The 12,482-nt window shown below is 50.5% G+C and overlaps 1 protein-coding gene across 2 annotated transcripts in view; it reads left to right on the top strand.

Moving 5' to 3' along the window:
- Fam163a (family with sequence similarity 163 member A) overlaps window positions 1–11,952 on the top strand; it is an 81,960-nt gene extending 70,008 nt beyond the window's left edge. The window contains exons 2-5 of one of the 2 annotated variants that reach the window (XM_052737271.1): window positions 5,829–5,923; window positions 9,125–9,150; window positions 10,294–10,455; window positions 11,078–11,952. In XM_052737271.1, coding sequence (XP_052593231.1) covers window positions 10,363–10,455; window positions 11,078–11,491 — 507 coding nt within the window. In that variant the 5' untranslated portion in view covers window positions 5,829–5,923; window positions 9,125–9,150; window positions 10,294–10,362 and the 3' untranslated portion in view covers window positions 11,492–11,952. The remainder of the gene's footprint in view (window positions 1–5,828; window positions 5,924–9,124; window positions 9,151–10,293; window positions 10,456–11,077) is intronic. The other variant, XM_052737270.1, reaches the window with a different exon arrangement.
- Window positions 11,953–12,482: the final 530 nt, after the last annotated feature.

The raw sequence follows: 12,482 nt of genomic DNA, 5'->3' as shown, positions 1-12,482 counted from the left end.
CTTCCAGAGGACCTGCCTTCCATTCCCAGGACCCACAGGCTGGCTCACAACCATCTGTCACTTCAGTTGCAGGAGATCCAGCGCCCTCTTCCGGCCTCCATAGGCCACCTTCTGCCCATGTCCTGAGAACTTGAGTGAGGCTGGATTCAAATGTAATGGACTAATTTCCAGCCAGGATAGTATTCAGACCGTGGACTATTCACTGCCCACTGTTCTTGTCCACAGTGAGAAGGAGAAACAGTAGAGAAAAAGACATGAGCAGTGTGCTGTTTGGCCAGGAAGGGAGTGTGGGTAAGTTTAAAGTTGCAGACGAAGCAGGTATGAAAGCAACTGTTACCATCAGGCAGGGTACGGCTGGGGAGGCGGCTCAGCAGCTAAAATACTCCCTATGCAAGTGTGAGGCCCAGCTGGGAGGGTGTGGTGGCCCACCTCCAGCCACAAGAGGCAGAGGCAGTGGATCCCTGGAGCAAGCTCACTTGCCAAAGCAACTGAGATGGAGAGCTTGGGGTTTGGTGAGAAACCTCACTATATAAGGTTCACTGCAATGGGAGACGACTTCCAGTGTCCACATCTACACACATACAGACACACACACACACACACACACACACACACACACACACACACACACACACACACAAGCAGAAACAAAAACAAGACAGAGAGCCTTGAATCTTAGAAGTGACTTTGGATTGTCCAAGAAATGTTAAAAGCCATTGAGAACTTTCAAAGATGGATGAAATACATTTGCACTGTGAGATGAAAATGAGACTTTGGGGGCCCAGGATGGGATATGACGATTTAAACTTGCATTTGAGTGACAAGCGGTGGAGTTACAATGGTTCATCTCCACTGTCACCTTGACTGTATTTAGGACCATCATGGATTCTGCCCCTTACTCTTTTTCCTGTCATGTTGAGGCTGTGCCTGAGTCTCTCAGCCGCAGGGACCTGCACAGTCTTGGTTAGAGGACACCAGGGCCAAGGTGATGGGATGGAGGCCCCTTGGGACATACATGCCTTTGATTTTTCTGGATGATGGGCAGACGCTGCTTTTCAAGAACACACATCTCTGGGAGCCTGTAGTTACTTACCTGGGGCAAAAGGGACTCTTCAGACCCTCATCTGACAGTCAGGACCTGGCAGTGGACATCAGCATAAGAAAGCAACAGCCTCCCCCGGCCCCCTTGCCTGGGCTTGAGTCCCAGACAGGTTACAAGGAGACAACAGTTCCTCTCCTCCAGCCAGCGAGCAGCCAACCTGCTGTGCCGATTCCACCAGTTAATAAATGACTGGAGGAGGTTTAATTGCATCGGAAGAAATTGACATCAGGTGCTTAGGCTCCACTCAATTAACTTGTGTTCCTAAGGGGGAGGGGGGTAGAGCAGGAGCAGCAGCCATTAATTACAGTGTCTGAGCACCAGCTGCATCCTGTGTTTCTTCTCTTCTTCAGTCACCCACGAAGTGAGCGAGGTAACCTGCTAACAGGAATTTGGGGTCACTGGTGGTAGGGGGTCCCCTCTGAGAGAGCAGAGACCCCCTGGTCTAATGGGAAGTGACTTTCAGTGCCCCTCCCCGTCTCTGCTGGAAGACTGTCATCCTCTCGATCCGTCATCCTGCCTTCTTCACTGGCTCTCTGCTGATGTGCCTTTGGCTCTTCTGACTGTCCACCTCCAGACTGCTAGTGTACTTGGCCCCAAAGACCCAGAACCAGTCTTGACATGGGACCAGAGGATGCCACTAACTCTACAAGGTCACCCCTCCTACACACGTCCCACGCCACCCCTGCTGTCTCCAGACTGAAACCTCCCAAAGACCTTCACTCCTGTCTCACTTTCCAAAAGGGCCAGATGGTAAGGTACAAGCCTGATACGATACAGACTCCTGCACCCACCCAACCACGGCGGCTGTGGCTCTGGGAGGTTCGGGGCCTCTAGTTCTTAACCTGTGGCTCAGCTGTTACTATCAATCTGCTTCAAGAGAGCACTCCAGGGAACGCCTCAGCCCCTGGGGAAATACGTGGAGACCTTCTGGAATGAGAGACAGCAGGCTGAGTCAGGACGTGCCATTCCCAGTGCCTCTCCAGGTCTCTCTGTCTCTGCCTTGCTGTGTGAGGCTAAGCAAGTTACTCACCCTCTCCGAACGTGGCTTCTTCCTGTTAAACAAGACACCAGGGCCAGCTCTCACAGAGTCTTTACATTTCCATGAATCATTTTTCTAACCTGAAAATCATGGGAGCTGGTAAATACAGAAAGGGCGAGGGGTGGTGCGGACGGCAGAGGGACCTCTCCAGCCACTTCCGCCTGAGTAGATACGAACCAGAGGCAAAGGACTAGCATCAGACTGGAGGGGTGTTGACTATTACTCACGACTGGCAAAAACACAAGTCTGTAGAAACACACGCAACTATCTCCTGGGAATGAGCTTAAAAGTAGCCAGATGGGCCCGCAGGTGATGTGACACAGTGTGATGTGACCGGATTGTTTGTTTTGTTTAGAGAGGAAGTGGAGGTTTCTCCACTGACTATACCTTAAAAGGATTCTTAAAAAAAAAAAAAAAAAGTTCTGAGCAAAATCCACGTAGCGCACTTGTTTAACAAATCAATCACTTTTTATTTTTATTGTAGATGTGTGTGTGCGTGCGTGCGTGCGTGTGTGTGTGTGTGTGTGTGTGTGTGTGTGTGTGTGTGTGTTTCTGTGGGTTCGTGGATTTCATTCTCACTACCTTGCCAGGATAGTGTGCACTTTTATTGGCTAGAGAACTGAGAGGGGCTTAAACTTGGCTCTTGCCCTTGTGTATTTAAGGGCTGTCGTGAGTTTCCCTTAGCCCAGGCTAGCCTAGGCAAGCACACCAGCTCCATTGCTGGGACCCCTGGCAACTCCTTGCTTAGCCCCTGGGTATAAGGGTATAAGACACACCCAGCCTCTTTTGTTGGGATTGTCTCATTAATGGCACTATGGGACAGAGCCCTGAGCCAGCCACAGCTTTTATGCCTTGGGGGTGGGAAGGGGCGTTCACAGCTCAGCAACGGCTTTGCCAAAGAGATCTTCCTATCAGTTCTTCACCAAATTACAGATCTACCTTATTTGTGTGGCATGTGGGACTGGATTTCCACTGTAGATTTAGCACATGGCCAGAATGGGGGACCTGTCCTGAACACTCTGGGGTCTTCTGACCTCGATGAACATGCTTTGAAATCTCAAAATTCAGTAGAAGCAGCCCAAACAGCCTCAGTTACCAGCTTGAGACTGGCCAAAGTCTGGCCAAATGGGGCTCCCAACATAGCAGCTCAACGCAAAAGAGCCAGCCAGGGAGGGATTTAGCTTTCGAAAGGAGTTCGAATCTTGAACCTGTCCTTAGAAGTGACCTCCTCCTTCCTTTACAGCCGGCATTACCATTCATACCTGACTTACTGTTCAAAGAGTGGGAACATCCTTGAGAAAAGAGAGCCTGGTTGAGCCAGGTGGTGGTGGTGGTGGTAGTGGTGGTGGTGGTGGTGGTGGTGGTGGTGGTATACTTCTTTAATCTCAGCACTTGGAGGCAAGGCCAGCCTGGTCTACAGAGTGAGATCCAAGACAGGCACCAAAACTACACAGAGAAACCCTGTCTTTAAAAAAAGAGAGAGAGCCTGGGTATCTGTAGTGGTTTAAAAGAAAATGCCCCGCCCCCCATGGAAGTGGCACTATTAGGAGGTGTGGCCTTGTTGGAGAAAGTGTGTCACTGTGGGGGCGGGCTTTGAGGTCTCTTTTGCTCAAGTTTCCCTCAGTGTGACAGTCAGTTGACTTCCTGTTGCCTGCAAGATGTAGCACTCTCAGCTCCAGCACCACATCTGCCTGCATGCCGCCATGTTCCAGGTCATGATGATAATAGACTGAACCTCTGAAAGTGTAAACAAGCCACGCAATTAGATGTTTTCCTTATAAGAGTTGCTATAGGGAGCCGGGCAGTGGTGGCGCACGCCTTTAATCCCAGCACTCGGGAGGCAGAGCCAGGCGGATCTGTGTGAGTTCAAGGCCAGCTTGGGCTACAAAGTGAGTTCCAGGAAAGGCGCAAAGCTACACAGAGAAACCCTGTCTCGAAAAACCAAAAAAAACAAAAAATCCAATATCCATGCACAGAAAATATTTGACTATGCCAAAGCTAAGGTTGGGTGGGTGTCCTCATGGGCACATGGTCGTTGGTACTGTCATTAAGAGCACTGGCTGTTCTTCAAAAGGACCCAGGTTCAATTGCCAGGACCCACGTGACAGCTCACAGCTCACAGCTGTCTGATTCCTGCATACATACTCACAGGCAAAACCCCAATGTATATAAAATAAAATAAAATAAATTTAGAGAGTTGCCATAGTCATGGTGTCTCTTCACAGCAGTAGAGAATCCCAACTAAGATGGTATCTATGGCATCAGGGACAGGAACTGCCCTGATCAAAGAAGGTCATATGTGGACAGGGTCACTCTAGAGGTCCACACATCACCTTTCAACGTTTCCCAAGCTCTGCTCACAAGTCCTGCTGGTTATGCACCAAACCTTGAGCTCCGGCTTCTGGGGGTGGAGAACAAGGGTCCTCAGCGCTGTCCTTTCAGAAAGTGGTTCTGTAGATGTCACTAATGGCTGGATCCCCTCCCAGGACCCCTGAACGGAGGCTGAGCATCATACACTGAGCACTCACTTGAGTTCCCTAGTGGAGTTTGAAAGATGTAGATGGGCCTGGGCTACCAAGTGAGTTCCAGGAAAGGCGCAAGGTGCAAAGCTACACAGAGAAACCCTGTCTCGAAAAACCAAAAAAAAAAAAAAGAAAGAAAGATGTAGATGGGATCCTGTCCCCACTGAGTCTCTTGCCCCAGGTGTTAGGATTCTGTACATGCAGAGCTTGGGTCTAACGTCTTACATCATCAGGGGGTGCGGGCGACTACTGTGTACCGAGGGCTCACGAAGTTCCCACCTTAAAAAGCCAGACTCGGACCCCCACACTCTCTTCCTGTATTTCCTCTCTCTGTTCCCGCTTTGCTCCCTCCCTGAGGCCTGGCCCTCTCTCCCCCCTTTCCCTCCCAATAAAGCTCTAAAAACTAGCATTGGCCGGGCGGTGGTGGCGCACGCCTTTAATCCCAGCACTCGGGAGGCAGAGCCAGGCGGATCTCTGTGAGTTCGAGGCCAGCCTGGTCTACAAAGTGAGTTCCAGGAAAGGCGCAAAGCTACACAGAGAAACCCTGTCTCGAAAAACCAAAAAAAAAAAACTAGCATTGGGTTCTGCCGGCCCGTGACTTTTCCGCCGACCAACCAGCGCCTTATTACCATCACCAGGTGCTCTTGCCCAGTGGTACAATGCTGCATTGGACAGAGGGTCATAGGTGGTAGTGATAAAAGAAGAGAATGAGAGCTGGGCGGTGGTGGCGCATGCCTTTAACCCCAGCACGTGGAAGGCAAAGGCAGGCGGATCTCTGTGAGTTCGAGGCCAGCCTGGTCTACAGAGTGAGTTCCAGGACAGGCACCAAAACAATACAGAGAAACCCTGTCTCAGAAAGAAAGAAAGAGAGAAAGAAAGAAAGAAAGAAAGAAAGAAAGAAAGAAAGAAAGAAAGAAAGAAAGAAAGAAGGAAGGAAGGAAGGAAGGAAGGAAGGAAGGAAGGAAGGAAGGAAGGAAAGAAAGAAAGAAAGAAAGAAAGAAAGAAAGAAAGAAAGAAGGAGAGAAAGAGAGAAAAAGAAAAAGAAAGAAAAGAAAATGAGGATGGAATTGAATATGATCTTCCAAGTCTTGAAGGCCTTCCAGCTTGTCTGGCCACTCAACATCCACATGCAGCTCCCACTAACACCCCTCCCCTTCTCTCCCAGGGACTGACGATGCCCTTGGCCATGATCCACCCCCAGCTGCTCTCTGCTCATGCTCAGCCTGCATGATTGAGCCACGGATGCTCCAGCTGTTTCCTGTGAGTATAAGGCTTTTTCCCAGAAGTATTTGGGCTCCAGGTAGAGGATGGGTATAGAAGGGCTGTCATAAAACCCTGGACTCAGAGAGCAGACCCTCAGAATTCCTTAGTGGACAATAACTTGTCCTCTTTGGTGACTCCTGTCCCTTCGGCTGGCCACCACTGAGTTGTTCTGTCCCAGATCTGATAGGACTTTCATGGGAACACGGGAACTTTGTTCTCCTTCTCATGAAGCCCCTCGAGAGGCAGAAGTTTTGGTAGAAATCCACAACACTAGCCCTGGGACATCCAAGGGGAAGTCTTACAAGGCTTTTCCATAAGCCCTTGTCTTCTGAAACTCCCCCAGGGGAGTGGGCTAAGGCTTTCAAAGCCTGTGTGGTGGCTTCATATATGCCATGCGAGCATCTGAGAGTCTCAGAAGGATTGCTGCAAGTTTAAGGTCAGGCTGGGCTACATAGAAAGCTCCAGATCAGCCGGAGATACAAACTGGAACCCTGTCTCATTAAAACAAAAACAACAACAACAAAGCAAAAAAACAAAGAAAAGGCCAAGGCTTCCACTGCCCTCTTCCTGCAGGTCACATGGTAGGCCTCTGTCTTGCAAGCAAACCTCAGCGGTATGTGTGGAAGCAGGGGAGAGTTCACTGATTTTTTAATGGCATCCTATAAATCCTCTCCAGCATGAGATTCGTCCTGTCCCCCCACCCACCAGATGCTTCAGGAACTCCCAGAAACATGGCCTACCACACATCTGGGCAAAGTCACATCCATCTTCAACAGGGATGCTCAATTTTGTGGATGGAATTAAAAGTTGTGACTTGCTGTCCCCTAGTGGTCAGTTAAAGTAATAACTATCAGTCTGCGACATGTGACACAGAACCAGTTATCCAGCTCTTATTAAAGCATGCCTGCTGTGTAGCATGGCGTGATGTATCATACTGGGAGCGGCAGATATGGGAAACAGTATAACACAGTCCTTGGTTGCAAAGGATTTACAGCTTAGTAGAAGACTCAAGATATTTCTGCATTAAAAATTGACTAGCAGGGCTAGAGAAATGGCTGAGCAATTAAGAGCACTTGGAGATTTTTGCAGACGACCCTGACGCAATTACCAGCATCCATGTGGCAGCTCACAGCCATCTGTAACTCCAACTCCAGGGGATCCAAAACCCTATTCTGGCTTCCTCGGGTACCAGGTACACATGCAGTGTCCATACATACACACAGGCAAAACCCTCATACACATAAAAGAAAAATAAATATACATTTTTGTGCGTTAGTTTGTGTGTCTGCTTTGAGACAGGGTTTCTCTGTGCAATAGCCCTAGTTGTCCTGGAACTCGCTTTGTAGACCAGGCTGGCCTTGAACTCACAGAGATCTGCCTGCCTCTGTTTCCCAGAGGCAGGGATTAAAGGTGTACACCCCACACCCGACTTAATATATATATTTTTAAGTTGACTAGAACCCACCAAAGTAAGACTTGAGGAGTAAACTATGGAGAGGCATGGCTCCTCATCTGTCCTGAAGCCTGTTGGCTTCGTGCCTACCCCTAGTGTGTCCCAGCCTTTCCAGATCCCTCGCTGTTCTCAGAGCCCTGTTCACCATCCCCACCCCACCCCCATGTTCTTCACCCCCTGGGCTGTTTCACTCATCATCAGCACCTGTCTCTCAGCTTGCAGGATGCATCTCAGACCTTGTAGGGGGACATCTTCCTCAGTACTCAGCACCCCTTCTCCATGCACGGCTCCCCTGGTCTATGGTGAGCATCATAGGGTGTCTAAATCCCTGTCCATCTCGAAACTCTAAACTTCCTAAGGACTAGGGCTGCCATGGGGCAGGAGCTTCAGCTGAGGGGACAGTGGGAGGTGAGAGGGAAAAGTCAAATGGTGGTGAGCATGCAGGACAGTCGGGGAGGGGGAAGCCTTTGAAGCTGGGTCCGGATGATTGTATCTTTCACTCTTTTGAAGGGGGTGGGAAGTCCTGAGTGGCTTTTGGTGGTACCTGATCTTCTTTCTCCATTTATTCAAATCTTACACATGCTTCAAGGCACCAAGAAGCCTTTCTTGGCTGCTCCACTCCTGAGCCCTTGCCTCAATTCTGGGTCCTACTGCAATGCCTTTGCATAGTCTGCTCTTCACATCTTATTTTGATGGATGCTGGCCCACTTAAAAATATACATTTAAGCTGGGCGGTGGTGGCGCATGCCTTTAATCCCAGCACTCGGGAGGCAGAGGCAGATGGATCTGTGAGTTTGAGGCCAGCCTGGTCTATAAAGTGAGTTCCAGGAAAGGCACAAAACTACACGGAGAAACATTGTCTCAAAAAAACATATATATATATATATATATATATATATATATATATATATATATATATATATATATATATACACACACACACACACACACACACACACACACACACACATCTATTTTTCAGGCAGTGCTAGAGAGATGCTGGAGTCACAGGCAGGCACCAAAGGAAGGGGCTGATAAAAGGTCAAACTACAGGGAAAGGAACTACAGGGAAAGGAATGGGACTCAGACACAACCCCAGGGATGTTAGTTACAGAGCCAGTACATCAGCTCAGCCTGAACTGGCACGGGGAACAGAAAATGGAAGAAGATCAAAAGAATTTGAGATATTTCAGTCAGAGCAGCTGGGCACATCCTATACCCCATGCCAATAACTAGCGTGCCAATAAATCACCCGAGAGCTTTTTAAAATGCAGACTCCTGCTACTCAGGCCCTTCATGGGTGGGAGATGCCTTGTTGGCAGCACACATGCACACTCCTGGTCCACAGAGCGGTCAGTAGCAGCAAGGCCGCCACCTCTAGATGAAGTAGAAGCTGGCCTTCTGGGAGCACCTGCTGGGCAGGTGGTACCTTGGAGTGAAGGAATGGGTACTGCTTCATCCAGGGGACCACACAGGATGCAGGACTTGGTCAGCAGGGGGCAGCTGAGGCCCAGATGCAGGGGAATCATGACAGACAGGGAGGGAGGGCCCAGGAGTGGACATCCATCTGGAAAGTAAAAGAATGTCTTTATCCTGTGTATACTGAGTTTGAGGTAGCAGTGGGACATCCAAGGGCAACGTTGAGATGAAAATGGGTGGAGATTAGGGAATACACTAACCCCGGGACCTTTCCCGGGGAGTAACATTCTCTTCCCAATATCTCTGTCCTTTTTGTTGTCTTACAGGTCATCCATCGTTCCCTTCACTGAGTGTAAGTCCTTGAAGTCCTCCCTCCATCCCCCAGCTATGAAGCCCCCCGCTGTCCTGCAGGGGTGGGGGGCCCCATATGCCTGGGAGGCTCAGAAACTACCGTACACCGGCCTGCCAAAGGCCTGGATGGCCTCACCTGGAAGTTGGCCCCAAGGACCCAGGACCAGTTTCCCTAGTCTGACCATGGCCTTCCAGGAGCCAGGATGCTGGCTGCCAGCTCACTCTGGGCTCGTGTCTCCAAATGTTCCGAAGCCATTGATAACTGTGCCCCAGAGATAAGTGACAGAGAGCCCGACTTCCAGGGAGAGCCAGGCCACGTGGAATTCCAGGCAAAATTTGTCAAAGCTTCAGTGTGGCGCCTCCTGTGCAGAACACGGATAATGAGTAGCTGTCTCAAAAGTTAAAGTGAGGATTCCTGAGCCATTTCTGGGGAAGGGGGAATATTTAGCATGATGCCTCACAGACAAAGCCCTTCCAGTAGTCCGTCTGGGAGCCGCAGAAGCGCGGAATCAAGCAGGAGGCAAAGTCGGGGGCGGGAGGGATGGCTCGGTCAGCACAGTCTCCAAAGAGGACCTGAATTTGATCCCTAGGACCCACATTTTAAAAGTCAGGTGTGATGGTGGGCCTTTGTAATCCAAGGACCAGAGAGTCAGAAACGGGCAAATTCCTAGGGCTCCGTGGCCATCTAGCCTAGTCTCCTGGGCAAGTTCCAGGCCAGTGAGAGACTGTCTCAGAAAAAAAAGAATGGCATCTGAGGAACCACACCCAAGGTTGTCCTCTGACCTCTACAGGCGCACACACATGTACACCCACACACACACACACAGACATGCATATGTACATAATAATAATAGTTATTATATTTATCAATAATATATATCAATAATAGTGATGATGATGATGATGATGATGATGATAATAATAATAATAATAATAATAATAATAATAATAATAATAATAGAAAGAGTAGGAAAAGAGAAAGACTAAAGGAGAGGCGGAGCAGTCAACATTCTGCCTGTCTTTTCCTCCGGCAGCCGCGGCCCCCACCCCACCCTGGGTTAGGTATAGCGAGTCCTCTGCCTTCAGGAAGCCCATGCGGGCCTGGGTCCACTGAGCTCCTGTCCTCCTACCTACTACTGTGCAGAGAATGTGGGTCGGCTCCTCCTCACTGACCGGCACGCGTCTTTGCAGAGTTTGATGGGGCGCCGGGCGGATGACAGCGGGAACAGTTGTGATCACCGGCGGAATCCTAGCTACAGTGATCCTCCTCTGTATCATTGCTGTCCTGTGCTACTGTAGGCTCCAGGTTAGTCCCATGGGCCCATGGTCAGAGGCTGGGAGGCCACCCGCAAGCCACTTCTCCATGATGGGGGCAGAAACTGGAGGTCCGCTATGGAGGCAACAAAACCCAAAGCCATAAAATATGAGAAGCATAAGTCAGAAGGGAGCAGCTGTGCACATACCTCCTGAGACACACACACACACATACACACACACACACACACACACACACACACACACACACACACACACACACGTTCCCTGCACCCTACAGAGGCACTGGGGTGTCCTGGGAAGATGCAGGGCTCTCACATTCACCTTTCCAATGCACAGGGATTGGTAGGAAAGCCACCATCCTGGGAGACTCTGTAAGCTACTGTAGCACCCCCCAGCCTTGTCCCTGCATTGTGTATGTGCCTCTCCCCTCTCTGCCTCCCTGTCCACCAGGACACACTGAGAAAAAGGGAGAAGTATTGGCCCGGTAACACTGGGGATAAATGGGATGTGGGCCTCTAGTTCACCAACAAAGTGGCTGGCACAAGGCATTCAGTGAAAGGTGGAGGAGGGCTGTTCCTGTGCACGCTCACTGGTGTTGGGAGCAGGGGGACCTAGACTGCCTCTCAAGCATCCCTTTTCCTTCTCCCCAGTATTACTGCTGCAAGAAGAGCACAGATGACGAGGATGCTGAGGAGGAGGAGGAAGAGGAGGAACATGACCTTTCCATCCATCCCCGAGCCTCCACCTGCAATGCCTGCAGCTCCCAAGTCCTGGATGGCAGAGGCAGCCTGGCACCTCTCACCAGCGAGCCTTGCAGCCAGCCCTGTGGGGTGGCCAGCCACTGCACCACCTGCTCCCCATACCGCACCCCCTTTTACATACGGACAGCTGACATGGTGCCCAATGGGGGCGGAGGCGAGAGGCTCTCCTTTGCCCCTACACATTACAAAGAGGGGGGAACCCCATCCCTCAAATTGGCAGCACCTCAGAGTTACCCGGTGACCTGGCCAAGTTCTGGGCATGAGGCCTTCACTAATCCAAGGGCTATTAGTACAGATGTATAATCCTTTCACCCCAGTCTGCACACACCCAACACTGTCCCAGCAGGAGCAATGGAGTGGTGAAGGGGACCTTCCAATAGCTCCACAGGAACTATCTCAGTTTCTCTGGCTTCCACAGCAGAGGGTTCACGAGGATGTGAGCTAGTAAATGCATTGAGGACCAGGGCGGGACCTGTGGCCCCGAAGTGGCGACTTGATAAGTCTGCAGTGTCACCAGTTTCTCTCTGGAGATTTCCCTCTAACAGCCAAGCTCTACCACAACCCCTTCCAGCAAGCCTAAACCCCTGGCTGTGCTGGGCTGTGCAAAGGAGCACCAGGGAAGGCTAGGCAAAGGCTCTGGAGGCTTCCAGAGACCTTGATGAAGAGGGCATGCCTAGAAGAAACGGACGAAAAGGGAAAGGTGAGGACTAGACATCCCAGGATTTGAGAGGAGGGAGAGGAAAAACTGTTAAAGGAGCCCCCTCCCCCCCCCCCCCCCCCCCCCCCCCCCCCCCGCCCCAGCTTTGCTTGCTGGAATTTGCCAATGAGCTGATTTCCACTCTTTATTTACTTTGTTTGCCTGCTCTGATAGGTCTATGCGCTCTGGAAACAACCCATCTGCCATCGCGCCCCTCCTCATGAAACACATCAAATTGACGCTAAGTGCCACAGCACACAGCTGTTTATGGGGACCATAGCAAGAAGAGTCTATACAACCTTGTTTCCCCTTCAGGTCCTTTCTGATGCCCCCTGCTAGAGAAGCTTCCCTACGTTTTAATGACTGCAGTTTTAGAAGCCAAGTAAACAGCTCTTACTGTTTATCCCTGTTCCTCCATGCTTAGCCACAGATGCAGAGTCAACCCTGTTGAGGGTGTGTGCATGCCCATTCCCAGGGGGAGGGGTACCCTACTCATCACCAGCAGCAGCCATGTGGCTTTGTCTCCTTCAAGAGCTGCAGAACAGAAGGGTCCAGGGTCCCAACAAGGAAGAAAAATCTGGTCCTCCAACAGCTGGA

This window comes from Peromyscus californicus, unplaced genomic scaffold (genome assembly GCF_007827085.1).
Source record: "Peromyscus californicus insignis strain IS unplaced genomic scaffold, ASM782708v3 Scaffold_14__1_contigs__length_90479793_seg_2, whole genome shotgun sequence".
Taxonomy (NCBI): domain Eukaryota; kingdom Metazoa; phylum Chordata; class Mammalia; order Rodentia; family Cricetidae; genus Peromyscus; species Peromyscus californicus.
The sequence above is the reverse complement of the archived record's forward strand: the minus strand, read 5'-3'. Positions and strand labels throughout refer to the sequence as shown.